This window comes from Micromesistius poutassou, assembly GCF_964030765.1.
Source record: "Micromesistius poutassou genome assembly, chromosome: 12".
In the NCBI taxonomy this organism is placed as follows: Eukaryota; Metazoa; Chordata; class Actinopteri; order Gadiformes; family Gadidae; genus Micromesistius; species Micromesistius poutassou.
In genome coordinates this window covers 17619338-17639785 of record NC_140282.1, presented here as the reverse complement: position 1 = coordinate 17639785, position 20448 = coordinate 17619338, and the positions used below count along the sequence as shown (strand labels likewise).

Genomic DNA, 20448 nt, shown 5'->3' with positions numbered 1-20448 from the left:
TCCTCCTTTCCTTCTTGACCTTCCTTCGTTTCACCACGTAAAATCTTTCATCAAACACAAAAGTCCCCGTCCAGCTCTGGTAGATTAAGTGCCTTAAAAAACGTCCATCTGAGACACTTTACTTTTTGTAAGCGCATCACGCAGCATTGTTGGTAGGACATGAGAACATTTAATTAATATATATATTTTTTGTTATTGTTGCATCCATTGCCGCAGGGATGCTAGAAGAAAGTTCAGCAGCAGAGCCGTTAGGAGGCATACTAAGTTCTGTTTTAGCTTCCATAACAGACTCCCGCACGCCCTGTGGAACAGTTTTATTTCAAAATAATTAAAAAAAAATCAGACACTTATCCGTTGCTACCAGCCTGTGGTAACGTAGTGCTACTCCTCCCTCCTCTTCACATTCAACCACAGTTTCATCATTATTTTTGTGGATGACCTAGGGGTGTACGGTATAGAAAATACACCGGTGTGAATTTGCGCTACGGTATGGATTTTGACCGATACCGTGAGACCGGTGTGACCGTAAGTAACGTAAATACAGTAATGTAACTTATTTTTCATGTGAAAAGTAAAGTTACGCGAAACTACTGAAAATATGGTAACGAAACGTAGTTCCTTTTTCAATTCCGCGCAACGTTACTTTTCCCAGGGACCGATTTGACAGCGATACTGCCTTCTCAGGCAGTATGCTATTGCACAAGCACGCAGGCGCGCAGCCTGCGCAGTAATCCCTTCACGAGCTCTCATTCACCGTACGAGACAGACGCTGGTAGCGTGAAGCTGTCTCTGCATCTCAGACATCGCTTCCGCAGGCATTTTCCAAAGACAGTCCTTGCGACATAAAAGCCAGCGGTGGAACGAGTTAACAAACGCCGTCACTGTTTAACTGTGTAAGGACGTGGTTCCCTTTCAAAACATTGATAGAAAGGGCTTTAAAGAGATGGTCAAAACACTCGATCCCAGGTACGTGTTACCTGCCCGCACACACTTCAGCCAAATTGAGATGCCAAAACTATACGACAAGGTCCACGACCAAGTGGAGAAAGAAATCCATACTATCCATACTGGAAGTGACAAAAAAAAAAAAAAAAAGATTTAGCATTTTTTTCTATTGCAGTTTTGCTCAATAAATGTTCTTAAAATACTTATTCTATACAAAAATAGCTGCCTAACCAGTATTTTACCCCTTCAGAAGCATTTATATCCAAATTAGAAGATAAAATTAACATACCGTGATATAACACCGTTACCGTCTATGCCTCAAATCATACCGTGATATAAATGTTAGTCCATACCGTACAGCCCTGGGACGACCCACAGTTTGGTGCGTTTGTTTGACTCGTGTTTCGGCCGTCCCAAGGCCTGCTGCGGGAGCGGAAGAAGGTGACCCTGGGCACCCAGCCCACGGTGCTGCGCACCTTCCGCTCGCTGTCCACCTCCAACGTCTTCGCCTGCTCTGACCGGCCCACCGTCATTTACTCCTCCAACCACAAGCTGGTTTTCTCCAACGTCAACCTCAAGGAGGTCAACTACATGTGCCCGCTCAACTCCGAGGGGTACCCCGACAGGTGAGGCGTCCCCTCTGTGTGGGGATGTATACCGTATAGGTTTAATCGCCGTTCCTCGCAGGCTCTCTCTTAGACAATGTCTGGAGGACGTGTGTGTTTCCTTTTTAACAACAACGCAATAAAATATAGATGCATTTGCTTTCCTGCTGTCGCAAAACGGTCTGTATTTCTCAAAGCATATCTGCCAATCGATTGTTCTTGGAGGTACTATATCTGAAGTTTACCTCACCTTAAAGAGCTGTTTGGTTTTTAAGACTTTTTATTTTTTATTTTTTTTGCACAGTTTGGCTCTGGCCAACAACAGCACTTTGACCATCGGGACCATAGACGAGATCCAGAAACTCCACATACGGACTGTTCCCCTCTACGAGTCTCCCAGGTCAGTGAACCTCCTCAAACATTTATAATGTATAAAAGCAATAATACTGAAGAACTATTGAGTTAGAATGGGTGGAATAGGTTTTATTATTTTCTAAGAACTTTATGTACTCTGTTATGCATATTGGCAGAGTGTACTCTGCCAATACGGAACACATTGCACTCCTCACCATCACATTGTGTTCACACTGTGTTCATCCTCCTACTTTCTTCCTGGACAGTAAGAGAGGTGTTTCCTTACCCCTTTAGAGGGCTTTGTGTAAGGGGTGTGTTGTGTAACGTGGCCCTGTGATGGTCTTTGAGACCATGTACCTTGATTGATTAAGGGATACAAACTACCGGTAATAACGTTGACTCGACTCGACTTCTGGCCCACGTTCTTCCCCAGACGTATCTGCTACCAGGAGGTGTCGCAGTGTTTCGGGGTGCTGTCCAGCAGGGTGGAGGTGCAGGATGTCAACGGCACCACGTCCGCTGTCCGGCCCAGTGCCAGCACTCAGGTACGTGTGTGTGTGTTTGCACATTGGGATTAAAAATTAAGGATTCATTCCGATAACAACGGTTCAGTATACATAAGTTGTTGGAGGACGGTAGCCAGGGTATCTCTAGTTAGAATACCTATTATACTCTAATCTTGTTGGACCTAGCTTTTGTACTACGTTATGACAGAACCTCTGGAAGGAAACGGCACAGAGCCTTGGCTGGAAACCAAAGAGTACCTTGATTCGTTTTTTGTTATAGAGCGATTCTAGTATGGATGAAGCCTACAATAAGTATATATTTCTTACTTATTAGAAAGAAAGAAACACCAAGTTCACCTATATTTCAGCTCATCTGCGATCAGACTTTAGATATTAATCCATAATCCAAAATCTGATTTGGGAGACTCATTGTAACTGAATACTGTCCTGTACATCCCATACATGTATTTGGGTGTAGGAACCAGCAGGTTTGCCGGTTATGGGGGGAAAGATCTCAGTAGGGGAAAGAGACGTGGTTGTGATCACTAGCATCTCATTATTCAGTGCAAGCGGTGGGGTTGGTTGCCAGGAATAGCAGGGACTGTGTGCATGAGCCAGTGAACCTGCAGGTACAGCGGGTGGGTTCGTCCAGGCCCATGGAGGGATGAGGCTGGTAGATAAAAGACGGCCTGATGATCAGAGCCAGCCCCTCCCAGGTAACACCATGTCATAGCTGGGAGCTACTCATAATAGTCCCACTGGTGAGTGTGATCACAGCTGTGCTGGGAAACTCAACACCTGGGGACGGCGTTCCTGCACTGACTGACATTAAGAGAAGGAAATAAAGTAATTTTTAAGGTGGACTGAACCGGCTAAGAAGTGAAGTTCAATGTACATGTGTGTGTCCACTCTTTAGGCTTTAGGCTTAACAGCGGACGTCAACATTGAATGTTTTTTAAACCATTAATTCTCACGGCGTAAGATCCGCAACTGTCATTGATTTACACACAGCCGGTGACGTCACCAGAGTCGGCGGTGCTGACATGACACAGCCACAACATTACAAAGACGTTGAATAGTCAAGTCGAAGAAAGAAGCGGTAGTGTCATTGCTCCAGGGTGTATTGCAAAACCAATTTGATGGGAATATGTTACCATACTTTGGTGCGCTCATTATTGGCTGGCTGCAGTTATATTGATAATAAATACGACTGCCGGAGTAGTCAGTTACAACCCAACAGGTCTCCTTTTGAAAGATGTACTTGGCTTTCAAAATTGTAACCCAGAAGTAAATCCTATCTTCATATCTTCCTGGCTTTACTTGGTGGCTTCAACAATAAGCTTTGGCTGCTTCCACTGTGCAGGAGTAAAAGTGCAAAAGCCCACAAAAAATACCCCCACACACAACACGCTATATAGAAAGCATATACATTAAGTACAATATGGTTTGTACTTGTAAGGGATTCCATATTGAGGATATATATTGATGGCAAGATTGTATTTTGTTGCTTAGTAGTGGATATGAATACATTTTATGGTAGTTTTATGATCCAGGCTAGTGAGTCTATGAGCAGCTGCTACCAGCAGCAAGCGGTCATTCCATATGCCAAAGGACAGTGGATGAAAGTACCTCTAGTATTATATCTTCAGAGTATTAATAGCCACGACACAGAGCAACACGAGAGCCTCAAGTGGTCTCCCAGCCGGTGATGTAACGTCTACCATAAGGACTGTGGATTGCAATTAAACCGCAACCCCAGACCTGGTGCAATCATGAAAGATAAGAAGTGCAGACCCTCTGTGCTATGAAAACAATATTAATAACCTAATGGCCCACACAGCGGCCATTCCTCTTGAACGACAACACTTGGATCGGCCATCCACTGAACACATTCTAATCATACGTTTTCCAAAGATACAAGAGCGGTCCACTCTGTGGCGTTGTCGTACTCCTATTTCAATGCAGGAAATTCAAATACGGGGGTCAAAATGAGGAACAATTTCCAAACACAGATATAGTAATTACTGCTGATGGCTTCTTGGAAACATGTTTGTCACAACAAATGCTGCTGCTGCCGCCATTTTAACACAGGCGGCTGCTCTCTCCGTGTGCCCCTTGTGCTTTACGGTTGAATCGCTTACAAAATAATGCACTTCTCAAGCAGCTATGAATTCATTTTGGACTTTCGGCCACTCGATGAAAACATTTTCGTTTTGGCTACTGATGGGGCAGGCGCCGCTCTGTCGGGAGGCAGATTAGACACTCCTCGCGGATGGGTTTGCCATGACAACGTGTGCACTTCTCCCCAACCCCCCCCCCCCCCCCCTCCCACCGTGCTGAGGCCTAGGCCTAGTCTCCTTCAGCAGAATGAGGCTCCGTCTGTTATTATAATGGCAGCAGCAAACCAGAGCTGTTCTTCTGATTCTTCTGGATTGCTGTTGACTCTCTTGTTACGGCTTGGCACACCCTGCAACGTCACCGTTTCAATGCCTGTAAATCGGAGGGGTTATAATCCGCCTTTCACCAAGGAGCTGGCTTTCTTGGTTCAAACCCCAACATATATTCTTTATTTTGCTGACCACATGTTTTTTTTTATACAGACGAAAGCCTCGTAACGAAAGTTCCTCTGCTAGTTTCTCGTAGAGCGCACCATCTTTCCCCGTCTTTGTTAAATGCGACTGCCTTCACCTTCTCTCCCGTGATGGTCAGCAGCTTGCGGAATTCACAGACTCACGTTGATGTTGCTGCGTTGTCTCTAGACAACGCAGGAACTGCGAAGCCGTCTAATCGCATTTACATGAAAATAGGGGTCCGAGAGGGTAAATTGGGGTGCGAAATCAAGCCGGCATAGTACCTCGGCCAGTGTTAACGCCCGGACCATGCCTGGAAAAAGGCAGGCATAAGTCAGTGTAAAAACGTTTATACACACACACACACACACACACACACACACACACACACACACACACACACACACACACACACACACACACACACACACACACACACACACACACACACACACACACACCCCTTCGCCCCCTCTTTCTAGCAGTGGGGGAGACGGGTATAAAGCTTTGGCAACCGTAGCTGTCTATTGGTCTGCCTGCCCCTTCCCCTCCCTCTTCATCTCTCATCTCACAGACCCTCCCTCCCTCCCTCGCTCTTCTTGCAGACCCTCAACAACCCGACAGACGGGGTCAAAACAAGCAGCCAATCCGTTTCGTGTTTGTCCATCTTATAACACTCACCTATTTCGTCTCCCGCTGCGGATCTTATCTGTGTATCCACTATCTCTAACTATTCTTTGATCCGTCGATCCAATGTGTCCGTCGGCCGTCCGTCTTTCATCTCTCCATCTCTTCCCATCATCTTCTCTCTCTCTCTCTCTCTCTCTCTCTCTCTCTCTCTCTCTCTCTCTCTCTCCATTCTCCATGCAGGCTCTCTCAAGCAGCGTGAGCTCCAGCAAGCTGTTCCCCAGCAGCACCTCGCCCCACGAGGTCTCCTTCGGGGAGGAGGTTGAGGTCCACAGTCTGCTGGTGGTGGATCAGCACACCTTTGAAGGTAAGCCCTCCAGGGGGAGGGGCGGGGGAGGGAGGGGGGGGTTCTCATCGGGCTAAAGCTTTTGCTGGTGCCTGGTGCTGTTGGCTCCCACACCGAAGCACCTTGCTGTGAAGTAATGCGCTCGGGGAGCAGAGCCCAGATGCACGGCCAGATGATCCATATGGGCCCCGTGCCCACCAACCACTGGCAACCAGCGGGGGGGGGCACCACATGACCCAAGTTAAAAAGAAATTGTGCAAATTGTTATATTATTCACTTTCCTTTCATTTCATTTCAAACCTTTATTTACACTCGTAAGGCATTGAGGTTTCCCTCATTTTCAAGGACGACGAGTTTACATCAAAAGGACAAACATAAAAAAAAAAAAAAAAACTAAGTAGATAAACTAAAAACAGTTGCAATTTGACGAGCAGAGAATGCTAAAATTCTTTCAAATGTTAAAAGACCATACATTACTCTTTTATGAATATTAATTTCACAAAAATGACAAATATTAAATAAATCAAGATGACCACTATCACTCCCCCTCCCCAATCGGTCAGAATGAGTCGGTGCACACAAGTGTGTCATTTTCCTACAGAAAATGTGAAAATGGACAGATATCAACTAAGTGGTTCTGCAAAAAGAAAGTTAAAAGAAGACAAGGACTCTAGACGTTTAGCCGCTATTGAAAATGTTCCAGGGGTCCAAAGTTTCACACATCAGGAGGAATTGCGGTCAGGGGCTGCTCTGACCCTACCTGTGGGGAGGGTAGGGACATGGAGCCGCTACTGGGGGAGAGATGCTGCAGCCCTTACTACTGATGTTAGCCAAGGCGATGACCACCGGGCGAATCAGGGTACTCTTCTTTGGGGGGGACATAGGAGTGAGGAAGACTCTGGGGAGGAAGAGGACAGGTACAGCAGACAGGTACATGAGATCGCAATTCCAAGGAGACGGCGGCAAGGAAAGACGCGGGGGGGAAGAGGACGTTGGGGATGTCGTAAATGAGGTCACCTCCAGGCCAGTTGTGCATCCCAACTGATCCTGCACTATGGGGAGACCTAACTGAGCTAATGAAAGAACTGGCTATTGCCAAAGGTTCCGCCACCTATCACAATCGACGCCCAAACACCCAGCCTCTGCACGGGACACTAGAAATTGGTTACTTGCCTTCAACAGGCGTGGTTTATTGCTTTGGATGCAAAATGAAATGCTGTCCTTGCAGCAAAATGCTTTTACATCTGGATATTCTGGAAACATCCTGAGCGAGTTTTGAAAGGAGTGCAAGCCACCGTGAAAGCGTGTTAGCCCTGTTAAGGAGATCATGGAATTTGGGCACAGTGGACGCCTTACTCAGGCAACAGACAGATGATGTGTTGAAGTGTTAGAGAGAGGTTCTGCGGTGTGTTGTGGCTGTAATCAAATTCTTGAGCATGAGAGGTTTAGCTTTTAGAGGTGATGACAAACTTCTGGGCTCATTGGAACTGGTTGGAACTTTGATCCATCCATCCATCCAGAGTTTGATCCATTCTTAGAAGTGCACCCGGAAAAGTACTGGAGCATTGTTGTAAAAAAAAACATGCTATTGAGCGGCCACTGGTAAGAAAAGTGCTATATAAATGCAGTCCATTTACCATTTATGTTAAAGGGGTCCTATTATGCTTTCAGTTTTTTCCTTCTCCTATTGCTCTTTACATATGTTTTTGGGTATATAAATGCTTGGCAAAGTTACAATACCACAAAGTTGCCACAAGGGGGAGTAAATGACTACCACTAATCAGTTACTGAGCTGCCTAGAAACGCTTCTGGTACGAGGTGACGTAAGGTTGTACTTTTGCTGGGAGTCAATGGGAGAGCATCATCAGATGATTCACAATCATGGCGTGTTCCAAATGCATCGGACACCAGCCTTCCGAGGTCTAAGTGGGGAAATCTCCCAGCTTTCGTCCACCATTTCTCGGAGGCACGCCCCGTTTTGGTTTGGTTTTCTTTGTATTTGTACCACGTTGGTCATTTTAATGTCAATTTTAAATGCTCTTACACACTTGATTACATTGCTACTTTATTCCAGTCACCAATGTATGCATTGCACGGTCTTTCTGTGCGTGCAATACAATGTAAAGTTGTGTTGTCCGTTTTCGAGCTGGTTTGCTAAAGATGCTAATGTAGCTAACAATAACAACGACCGGCCAATGATATGACTCGATCACAAAGACGAACGGGAACGCTATAAGTGCTTCGAAACAGGAAATGACGTCACAAGTGAAACTCGGAAGGCTGGTGTCCGAGGCATCTGGAACACACCATCAGTCAGAAGAACAGAAAAAAATACAAAAAAAAAAAATACGGTCTAGCTAGTCGTTATTGCTAATAGTGCAAATGAACTGTAGCCTACATTGGAGAAAAGGTACCCAGTCTACTCCAAGTACACAGAATGGCAGAAAGTAGGTCAAACTAAAATTTGCATTCTGCCTAACTTCAAACAAAGCATTGTGACACACTGTAGTACATTACATATGGGGCAGCTGGATTTCAGATGAAAACTAGTTTGACATTTATAATCCCCATGATGTGGAGCACAGGGAGTTTGCGAGCTGTTGTAGACAGCAGCAACCGACTTCACTGCTAAACTAACTGCAGCGCCTGATGGCTTATTGGTTGTATGTTTTGGAGCCGTACCATTTAAAGGTGTCGCAACTCGGAGAGTATCCAAAAGTGAATATGTCTGTTATTCAGGTATGCATTTGTAGGTGGGTGTGAACAATACATCCATCTCACATGTGTTTTGCCTTGCGTTTGCATGCAGTTGTGGAGCACGCCTACTTAATTGTCAAGCATCCGCGTAACGCCAGCAAGAAACAGCTTAGCTGCATCGGAAATAAGGAAACAATAATCACACCACAATTCAAACATCCGATTCAGAAGAGCACCTAAAAAATGTTCTTCACTTCATCCCTAATTTGATCAGGATCTTTGCACACAGCAACACTGGCCGTCTTTCTGACAAAGAGTGCGTGTTATGTTTGTGACCGTGTCGTATTGTGATGACTGATCGACGGCTGTCCCCCCCCAGTGCTCCACGCCCATCAGTTCCTGCCCAGCGAGTACGCCCTCAGCATGGTCTCCTGCCGACTGGGCCGGGACACGGCCGTCTACTTCATCGTGGGCACGGCCATGGTGTACCCCGAGGAGGCAGAGCCGAAGCAGGGCCGCATCATCGTCTTCCACTACACCGATGGTGAGGTCGCCCTCGCCACCACCGCCGCCACCACCGCCACCACCGCCACCACCGCCACCACCGCCATCATTAAACAACCGTGCCTTCTGTTATTTGTTCTTTCTTTTCGTCGCTGATAAACAGTTTGTTTTTACGCTTTTGCTTTGTTGTTTTTTTGTTTGCTTGCCTTCCTCACTTTATCATCATCTCATCGTCTCTCCTCCAGCCACGGCTCATCGCTCCCTGTTCTCTTACTCCCCCCCCCCCCCTCCCCCTTTTCTCAGCTTCATCTCTCACTTCCCACTTCATCTTCCGACCTCCTCTCTTACTCTCAAACCGGCTTCCAATTTATCACACCCTATTGACTCTTTCACACTTCTCTTTCTATCTCCCTTTGTTTCTCTTTTGATCTCAAAAACATGCTCGGTGAAGAAACGGCTTTCTCTAGTTCACGAGGTGTCGTTGCCATGTGTCACTTGAGCGACTGGGTTATTGACGGCACCTCTTGTTGACTTTCCTCGCAGGCAAGCTGCAGACTGTGGCGGAGAAGGAGGTGAAGGGGGCCGTGTACTCCATGGTGGAGTTCAACGGTAAACTGCTTGCCAGCATCAACAGCACAGTAAGTGTGTGTGTGTGTGTGTGTGCGCCATTGTGGCGCAGGGAGAAACGTGGGTCAGATAATCTTCAAGCTGCTGTGTAGCAGCCACATTACTAGCCCTGAAATGGATACACACTGTGCTGGTTGTACATGGGGTTCCTGAATAAGAAAAGCTCTACGAGAAACAGGAAAATGACCATCTGTGTCAACTGAATCGTGGTGAATTACCATTGAAAGTTGAAGTGTTGAGAGACAAGAGGCAGGGAAAGTGTCAGCAATGTTGGAATTTGACAGACACGAACAGACCATAAAAAGTAGAAAGACAGACACTTTTTTTTTTCACATCGCAACAACAACAACAGATTTCTCTCCAATGCTCGCTTGAGTTGCGCAAAATTTTTTCTCTTGAGAGAGAAATCCAAACTCTGGCAGAGCAGTGATGCATCATTATGGACAAGAGACTGGGAAATAAAACAAGACCAGTGATGCAAGACCAGCAGGTGTTATCATGGCCAGTGCGTCTGTCACATTTTGAGTTGTTCAATATTTATTTAATCCATGCTCTCTTGAGCTGTTTTTAATAACGATGGATTAAATGTCACGTGTAGCTGCAGCTGTCAGTTGACACTGTATAGCTGTTTCTAAAACAGTTTATGTTACACACCCAATTTTGGTTTGACCCATATTGTATATAATCAATAACACAGCCCTGTGTGCAAATCCTGTACAAATAATATATGCCCCTATGGATCAATGAAAAAAGCCATTGCTGGCTGCACAGCTAAAACCTCATAGGCCCCAATGAGATAGGATTGCTACCAGATAATATTGTTTTCCACATTTTGAGGTCACTACACACCTGTGTGTGTGTGTCTGTGTGTGTGTAAGAATAGCAGCGAGTAGCAGCGAACAAATCTGTACAATATTTCTCTGTAAATATCAACCCCCAGTCAGTCACGCTTGACAATGTCTGGCTTGCCTGTTTTGAGCATGTCACTCTTCATTTCCGTTTAAATGAAAGAGACTTAACAATTTCACAACTGTAAACCTCTTGCTTGTTTTCGTTTTTATTATTTTATTTTGATTGATTGCAGAAAATTGTTTTTAAAAGCCAACGAGGTCTGCGACCAAAATGAAAATGAATTGATGTTGCCAGTTCGGTCCAGAAAAGCATTGCAAATTATTAAACCGGTGAAGACTGTTGACTGAAGCCCTGCAGTAGCATGCCAGTAGTCTAGTCATCCTAGATTCACACAACAGCCTCATGCCAGTGAACGCTCTGGGGAACCGTTCAATGTCCCAAACCAGCCCTCCCACCCAAAAACTGCCCATTTATTCATTTATTATTTTACAATCGATCGCCTCTTAATTAAGACTGAGACGGCATGGGTGTTGGGGGCATTTGTTATTTATGTATTTGTTCACCCAGGGTACTGCTGATGATGGAACACACACCATTACTCACACCATTACACACACACACGTTCCCGTTTGATTTATGTATTCATTCATTTATTTATGTATTTGTTATTTTTAATAGGGTTAGGGTTAAAAAAAAAAGATGGGGTTGGCGTTATTCAGAATCTGGATAAAATAAGTTGTATGGACACACACTAAACATTAAAGACTTAATTGAAATGATTCATCATCAATTATTCACCCAAAGCTTGTTCAGAGTATACATTAACAGCCAATTGGGAACTGTAATTAGTTGAATGTGTTAAATCAATTTGCTATCTAAGCACGGTCGCGGTGTTACGACCTTTGATGTTGACGGCCGGATGGGGTGCAGGGAGCACAGCCCAGGTGGGCATCCGAAACGGACACCGTTCTCAGCGCACCTCCTGTGCTGTCCTTCTAGGTGCGTCTGTACGAGTGGACGGCGGAGAAGGAGCTGCGCACAGAGTGCAACCACTACAACAACATCATGGCCCTCTACCTGAAGAACAAAGGGGACTTCATCCTGGTGGGGGACCTGATGAGGTCCGTGCTCCTGCTGGCCTACAAACCCATGGAGGGCAACTTTGAAGAGGTAGGGGTGTGTGTGTGTGTGGGTGTGGGTGTGTGTGTGTGTAAGTTTCACACCTTCTGAGAAAACCACAGTTTCCGGTAAAACCCATATAAAAGGAAATTCACGTAGAGTATCTTTCCCTGTCTGAATCTGCGCTACTGTGGACAAATTGCCAGAAATGGAAAAAAACATCACTTCCTGTTTATGTTCATGTTTTAGTTAGGGATGTTAACGACTCATTGTTTTGTGAGTCGACATGTCAGAATCATGAGTCGACAAATCGAAATCGAATTTTTTATGAAGTTAATAGAAATGATGATAAACAAAATATCAACGCATAGAGCCGGATTGTGAACGTTTACAATGTATGATCATGTCAATATACAATAGGTAAAATGTGTCGGCGTTGGCTGATTTTTTTATTAAGGATATTGATGCTGCGCGCTGGAAACGAAAAAATACATGTTTTCCGGCAGTGTGCCTCACTGGCATTGAGCCGGTCTGCAGGACCGCACTCTGCACAACCCAGTCAGTAAAAGAGTGAACGGTCACGTACGACTCCGTGGTCAACGCTGTCAACTTTCTCCGCTAAGGACAGGATCTTAGGGAGCGAAACACTGTGAGGGAGGAGCCGTATCCAATAAAAAAAAGGTTCCGGACCCAACGTCTGAGTTGGCGGAACATGTTCCGGCGTGTTCTGACACAAATTCACACTCGCATCACCAATCTCCACCTGGCTATTTTGTCCTATTCATCTGTTGTTGTTTTTATTATGTAGTTTATGTAGCGCATAGCCCTCTCCTACCCTCCTCTCGCGGCGTGTTCCATTTGATTGCAGTGGGAGGGATGAGGAGAGTTAACCCTGAGGCACAAACAACACAATGCACCATGCGGAGTCCAACTCATTCACTGATTCGCTAGTCAAGGGCTAGCCCTCCGCCAATCAGATTGGTAAAGACTGAATGACTGTAGTGGCCGATTACACATCGGTTGAATCGGCTGAAAAGAAAGCCGACGACCGTATCGATGGCCGACCTCACCGCACACACTAAAGAGACTCATGTCACGACCTGTTAAGACTCACCGATCCCCGATTTTCGGCGCGGTGTGTGACCGCCTTCATGCGACTGAAGGCCGGGTTTAAACACTAAAGACTCTCAGCATAAATTAGTGAATTTGAGTTACAAACGAATTGACGGAGATTCAATCACAGTGGACCGTACATTTGGGTTTTTCCCAGTGACAAATAGAAACCAGAATATGCCTGGTGGGTGTGTGGGGTCAGCAGAACTCTGCAGTACGGCCCCGCTGATACCTTTCAATGATTTCAACCTTGTTTGTGTGCCAGAAGGAAAGGTGAGGAAACATGATGTATACACAAACAAACACGCAGTCCCCACAAGACCGAAATAGCAACATCAATTATACTGGCACCTTGCTTTATGTAATTCTAGTGCAGAGTGGATATCAAGTCGGCATAGATAACGGGGCTGTTTCGCTATACCTCTCTGGTTCACCTCTCAGATTGCCCGTGACTTTAATCCCAATTGGATGAGTGCCGTGGAGATCCTGGACGACGACAACTTCCTGGGGGCGGAGAATGCTTTCAACCTGTTTGTGTGTCAGAAGGACAGGTGAGGAAACGCCAACGGCACACCAACAGGAACAGTCCCACACACACACACACACAGTTGCAAGATCAAGGACAAATTTTAACCAAAAATGCTAAGCAGAGCGCAGCAGCGTTCCTTAAAGCCGTTCTCATCCTGTTTGGGGTGAGTACCGCTTGAGTACCGCAACACTCTTGAACAAGTGGGAAATTTAAGAAATAAAAGTTTCTCCAATGTGAGTGACGCTCCAAGGCTTTGGAGATGTGTTTGGTTGTCCCACTAATGGGTTTGATTATGAGATGACGACGACTCTGAATAAACAAGCTTGACAGTCATATCATTCCCCCTTTTCTCTTTCGCGCAAGAGAAAGGGCCTGCAACGGGGTGACACACAGCTTGCAAGGCTGTTCTGTCACTTTTAATATAATCCAATTAAATCCTGACGGATCACATCACATACTGCCTACGTCCCGTTGCACACTATTAACCCTGTATTACACAAATACAACACTTGATTTGTTCTGTTTCACATTGTCATCTAGCGACTCCTCTTCCCATAATGATCTCACCAGACGTAAAATCAAGCCAAAAACCAGCCTGTGCTTTTGGACGAGACGGCGTGTGTAGCAGCCGCATGGCAGCTTGTTTTGTGGCGCCATTTAACCACCGCCTTCCTACTGCCCTCCTTGTGTCCACTGAGTCATCGTTAAAAGCCTTTCCTCTGTGCTAATTGTCTCCTTAGCCGTGTCCCCCCCCCCCCCCCCCCCCCCCCCCCATTTATTTCTCCGTCAGCCCTACGATGTGTGGGTGTGAGGGTGTGTGTGCGGGCTGGTTTGCTGGCCGGCCGGCCGGCGCGACAAGGCCTGTGTCAGCGCCTGTTTAGCCACTTAACGCGTCAGGTCTACTCACTGTATTGTGCTGACCTTTATCTCACATTCTGTTGGTGCCGGTCTTGGTTTGACCTTTTTATTTCCCCTTCTCCGAACGCTACAATCACGCCGGCGCTTTCATCGATCTTTCTCAGCCCCTGAGAAATGTATTGTCTTTGCTTTTTTTTTAAATCTGTTGTCAGACTGGCCAGCGTGTCATTGTAATATCCCTCGGCGCTCTTCCTCTTTGAGGTTGTTTTATTTCTCTCTCTCCTGCGTTTTTTGCCTTTGCCTTTATCGTACCTCTCCCCCCCACCTCCCCACCTCCTTCCCCCCCCCCCCCCCCCCCCCCCCGGCTCTCCTTCTCCTCCTTAATGACCCGACCGTCGTCACGGTTACCCACAGCGCGGCCACCACGGACGAGGAGCGGCAGCACCTCCAGGAGGTGGGGGTCTTCCACCTGGGGGAGTTCGTCAACGTGTTCTCCCACGGGTCGCTGGTGCTGCAGAACCTGGGGGAGAGCTCGACGCCCACCCAGGGCTCGGTGCTCTTCGGCACCGTCAACGGCATGATCGGTAAGGGGGGGGGCCGTCACCTGTGTGCTCCTCGTTTGTTTGTCTCTCTCTCTCTCTCTCTCTCTCTCTCTCTCTCTCTCTCTCTCTCTCTCTCTCTCTCTCTCTCTCTCTCTCTCTCTCTCTCTCTCTCTCTAATTCTTTCTCTCACCTCCTCAGCCTCCTCGGTATTCTGTCTCTCACCCTTGTCTCTCCTCCTCTCTCTTTGCCTGGGTAGTGGTGAGGAGGTGGTGGCTGGGCTGGGTGTTGAGGTTTTGAGAGACGTTGATCTGGTTGTATTGCGTGGATTGCACCTCGCTGCCTCTCCGTAGCCCATTGGAACAGTGTCAGCGTAGAAATGTTACTGCTGATCATTGCAAATGACTGTCTTCCAAAAAAATGTGTTGTTGTTTCGAACATGCTCAAACATGCCCGGCAAAAATAATTTTAACTACGTTTGGCAAAGAAGAGAAATGTAACAGTAACAACCAGATACAGGAAATAATTCCACATTCCAGTCTGTCCACTGGAATGACGCTCTAAAAAAATGTCATTCTCTAAAATATGTATACATTATTAAATACAAGAGGAACCTGGACACTGCCCATGCCGATTATAATAACACCATGGCTCATTTAAAACATGCGCCTTTCCAACTTGGCACCAAACGACTGGAAGGGGTACCAAATGAGGACGTCCGTAGATAGTTTGGGAGAACATGACCTCCACTTTCAAAAGCCTCTCAGGAAAGTTCACCCCCCCGGACACACTTGGGCTCGTGGCACACTTCAGCGAGCACTTCACTTTGAGCAGGTCAGGCCCAATGGCTGCCCGCCTGGTAATGAAGAATAATGCACCTGCCTGCCTCTTCCTCCACCCTCCAGCCGCTCCTGCTGCTATTAAGGGACGGGATGGATGGCAGGGAGGTGGAGGAGGAAGGAAGCAACCCAAACACTTTCCCAATGAGTTTGAGGGCGACCTAAACGGCTACTTTCTGTCCAGACAGAAATGGCTGCTCAGACTCCTAGCAGGCTCCAGTAACCAAGACGGAAAGATGCGCATAGCGGAAGCTCATCCAGGTTCATTGTGAGGCGTTTAGCGTGATTAGGGGGAGCCTGATGGTTACGAAGTAATGCGTTTGAATCAGGGGAATCAGCAGGGATCTCCCCGTTCACTATACAGCGGGGTCATTCAATGTATTATATGGCTGCTGCTTCTTCTACTGTTGTCCCTGTTCCGGGAAGCAATCGGATGTTGCAATGCCTCATGTGTTGTGACATTCAGCACTGGGTTTTATGGCAGAGCAAAAATATATATATATATATTTTGTGTTTGACATTTTCATATGAACTGAACTGGAATGGGAAGGGCTGGTGGGAGGCGGTATGTTAAAGGACTGAAACAGAACTTACAATAAAACACTGCATCATACAGCCAGACAGATGACGCAATGAAAAGCAGTCCTCTTGAGATTGTCAAAGGATTTAATTGAGGGATTGTTTTAATGAAAGACGTGACACCTTACTTACTAGTAAGTGTGATAATGCTTCATTATGTTTCTCTCTCTCTCCCTCTCTCTCTGTCTGTCTGCGTCTGTTTCTTACACTCTCTCCCCTCTGTCTCTGTGTCTCTGTGTCTCTGTGTCTCTGTGTCTCTCGCCCTCTGTGTGCTGCGGCAGGCCTGGTGACGTCCCTGTCAGAGAGCTGGTACAGCCTCCTGCTGGATCTGCAGAACCGCCTCAACAAAGTCATCAAGAGCGTGGGCAAGATCGAACACAGCTTATATCCTTCACGTGTCCTTCTCACACACACACACACACACACACACACACACACACACACACACACACACACACACACGTGCAAACTCAATTCTCCGGTAGTTGCTAAATTAAACCAGGGTCTTTTCTAATTCAATTTTCTGGAGTGTGTGTGCGCCGGACACCTGGTTCAAGTGTTTCACGCGTGGAATGGCTCGTGTGAGGCTGCTGTCGCCACACCAAAGACATGACGTGGGCCCACAGGAGCTCTGGTAACATTCTCAAAATTTCGGTAGAGGGACGGACACACAGACGGCACCTCTAGGTGCTTGTTTCTATGTTGCTTTTATATATTTTACAGTTACCGGTCGAGGAACATCCCCAGAACAGCAGAGGTGTTTTTTCTGGGTGTAAAGTCCCCAAAAGTCAAGAGTCTTAGACTTTTAACACAACTTTTAACAAGAAATCATCACTTCAAGAAAAAAAATTGCATAATTGTTTATTAAGGTGGATTCTAGTGTAGTGGCATAGGGTTGGGGACTCCCAGCTGAAAGATAACCTGCTACTGAATTCACTGTAAGTCAATTTACAAAGAAATTAAATTACTTAATGGTCTTGATAGAAGTGTTTGGGTGTGCTTATGTATGTATGTGTGTATGTATTTAAATGCAAATACATGTATGTATTCCTTGCATGGACGTTCTCTGGCCTCATGCCCACGTGGTGTGCGTTGTTCCCTTGACTCTCTGTATCACCTGGAGGTCGTTCCACACAGAGCGCAAAACGGAGCAGGCTACGGGGTTCATCGACGGGGACCTGATTGAGAGTTTCTTGGACCTGGGCCGCACCAAGATGCAGGAGGTGGTCAATACTCTGCAGGTGAGGGGGGCTGCGGCACAACCAATCTTGCGGTGGCTGTGATTTTTCCCTGTTTTTCTGTTTTGCTTCTTCGCAATGAATCTCATTCGTTGTCTGGCCTTGTCTCGGCGGTATTGATTCTCTTGCTGAATCGCCGGCTGGAAGTAAAGCAAAAACATATCTGAAATAACCTTCCTTGCAGATTTCTGTTAAGCATTTAACATAATTATTCTATATATTTATTTAATTATTCTACTAGTCTATTTTGGATATTATTTTGATTGCTACCCTTTCCTTGTTGCGCCGCCATTGTTTTGTTTTATTTTGGGGACTGTGTTGCTCCTCCGTTCTTCGTGATCTGAAACTCCCCCCCCCCTATCACTGATTGGTCCCAACATTTAAAATTTCAACGGGATTTAGGCCAGACCAATGTGCAGAGTGTAACAGAATGTGATACAGTGATGTTGGATTAGTCTTACGAGGCAAGCGTTTTTGCATCGTGTCACCTTTTATCATCTTCATCCATTAATGAAGGATCTGCAAACAAAAATTTATTTCAATTTAAAAAATGTTTGTGTAATATGGCAGAAGTTTGTCTATGTGTGCCTTCAATGTCCCAGAGGCAACTTTTAAAATTTTTGATCCAAGTGGAGGAAAACTGCTGTATATCTTACGTACTCATCGTAGCGCATTATCCTCTAATGAGACAAGCTGGAGAATAAAGGGGAGGATAATGGAAAGGATAAAACCAACAGATCAACACATGGAGTAGATCCCGTTGTCCTTTTGTTGCACAACAAAATAATCCCCCAAGCAAACCACACGATGACCAAGATTCTTAAAAACAGCCTCAGGTCTTTGAAATATTAGTATTATATAATATTAGAAGAAATAGAAAAGGTCTCCATTTACTGACCATAACACGTACCCATGAGAAGGAAAATAAATTCCTTCTGCTATTGACCTAAAACTGCAAGCATATTAGCCCTGCAGTTTGCAACACAAATCCTTTCCTGGCTTGGGGAGTTTCTGTAATAAATACCTTTTTTCCAGTTTCTGAAATGTTTTATTCAACCGTCAACTAGTCTGGGCCGTCATTCTCTTTCTGATGTGGGCGTGTCTGTGTAGGTCCTTTGAGGAGTCTACATGTGGGCTTGTTAAGTGGAGCTCCTAAAATGTCAGCAGATGGATGTGCCTGGGGCACGTTGACCTTTTTATAAATGCTCTTCCAATAAGCATGCGAGTGATCCCGCCACCATCAACTCACCTTGCCAATGGCAGAATTAATATTGCACATCAATATATATATATATTGTTTTCTAATTACAATTTTACAATTATGACCAATACAATGTGATTATCTGCAGTAGCACCTGTAGCTTGTTCACAGTGTCGATATGCCACTTTAAAATCGCAATCCAGTTTGCCATTCTTCAAAACTAGGCTAGGCTAGTTAGATAGTTCATGTTCACTCCTCTCACATTTACGTTAATGAGTGTGAGTGCTGGGTTCGGCTCAGCGGAGGAAGAGAGAAAATAACAATATTTTACCTTGACAAACTCCACCCTTTTGTCTCGTGGGGATGCAGTCTGAATGGGAGAGGAGATGGGAGAATAGATGGGTTAGATAAGGGTAAGGAGAGGAGGAGGAGGGGGGGGAAGAAAAGAGAATTGTGAGGGGGGGAAGGGAGAGGAGAGAGAGGATGGGATAGGAGGGAGAATGGGAGAGGAGAAGAGAGGAGAAGTAGGGCTTTGTAGACGTGTGGTGCAGAGGTTACAGTGGCCGGCGTCTCTGTGTTTTTCAGATCGATGACGGCAGCGGCATGAAGCGTGAGGCCACGGTGGACGAGGTGATCAAGATCGTAGAAGAGCTGACCAGGATCCATTAGGTTCTACTCGGGGTCGTCATGGAAGCAAAGTTCGGGCAATATTTGAGACGGGTGAGGGGTGGGAATTTGAAGACTGCGGTTTTGTAAATAATTATAAATAAACAGTGTGCATGTCTGTCCTTCAGACTTCAATGATTTGACTTCTTGGTGGAGCCCCTGATGGCTTCACGTACTCAAATGTAGTACTTCTCTTGTAGGCAGCGAGTGCTACATTGGGAAATGTTGTTCTATTTTACAATTTAAAAAAACACAGTGGTTTAGGTATGTGTGCTGTGTCTTTGTGTGTGTGTGTGTGTGTGCGTGTGTATGTTTGGGCATGCATGTGTGCTTGTGTGAATTGGTGTGTAACGACATGACCACCGCTGGACATTGATCCTATTTGACATGAGAATCCAGGGCCAGTTGTCTGCTTCGTGCTACTTTATGCAACAAAAAAAAAGTGACATGGTAATCAAGCATCTCACATACAATAGTTAGTTCTTCACCAACATTGTTTTTCTAGAGTTGACAACATGCAGCGAATGATTTCCGACAAAGATTATTATTATTGAAGCCGGAAAACGATGTTTGAGACGTAACGAGCAAAGTGATAAATTTGTAGGTATTTTGTTGTTACGTTTTCTTCATGTTTCTTTTAATAAAGGTTACTTTACTACCGTCTCCCCCAGCATCCTGTTATTCCAGATTTTGAATCGGTATGAAATTGTTTTCCTGAATTTCGGTAGGCCCATTTCCCCCTCTCTCCATCCAAGCTGCACAGCCATTATGCCGTCTGTTCTGATACAGGAGTCTTGTCACAATTATTTTTTTCTTTTTATGTGTTCTCGTCAGTAGGCTATCTGGGAGGTCTCTGTGTCCTATCAGATTAGTATCTTCTTTGTCTGACCCAGCAGAGCATCCCTGCAGATTTTACTAGACAAAAGTAGATCAAATACATCTTCCAATGTGTGTCAATAGCAGAGCGGTATCTACACATAAGACTGTTATACTCTCCCATTTTGTCTCTTTTGGCTGGAGATGGCTGGTTTTATATATCGTTTACAGCCCCTTTAGATTCGGGGCAGTGGCTCCAGAGCCAGAATTGGTCCACCAGTTCCCCAGGGTGCCCTTTGTGAACCCCCATTCTTGGCC

General features: G+C 45.8%; 1 protein-coding gene across 1 annotated transcript in view; it reads left to right on the top strand.

The window, feature by feature from the left end:
• The window catches only part of ddb1 (damage-specific DNA binding protein 1), a 40389-nt gene extending 20412 nt beyond the window's left edge, over nucleotides 1-19977 (top strand). The window contains exons 16-27 of the mRNA XM_084476198.1: nucleotides 1364-1571; nucleotides 1855-1950; nucleotides 2338-2449; nucleotides 5851-5974; nucleotides 9030-9194; nucleotides 9698-9792; nucleotides 11633-11803; nucleotides 13307-13416; nucleotides 14667-14836; nucleotides 16491-16593; nucleotides 17327-17450; nucleotides 19234-19977. Coding sequence (XP_084332324.1) covers nucleotides 1364-1571; nucleotides 1855-1950; nucleotides 2338-2449; nucleotides 5851-5974; nucleotides 9030-9194; nucleotides 9698-9792; nucleotides 11633-11803; nucleotides 13307-13416; nucleotides 14667-14836; nucleotides 16491-16593; nucleotides 17327-17450; nucleotides 19234-19317 — 1562 coding nt within the window. The 3' untranslated portion in view covers nucleotides 19318-19977. The remainder of the gene's footprint in view (nucleotides 1-1363; nucleotides 1572-1854; nucleotides 1951-2337; nucleotides 2450-5850; nucleotides 5975-9029; nucleotides 9195-9697; nucleotides 9793-11632; nucleotides 11804-13306; nucleotides 13417-14666; nucleotides 14837-16490; nucleotides 16594-17326; nucleotides 17451-19233) is intronic.
• Nucleotides 19978-20448: the final 471 nt, after the last annotated feature.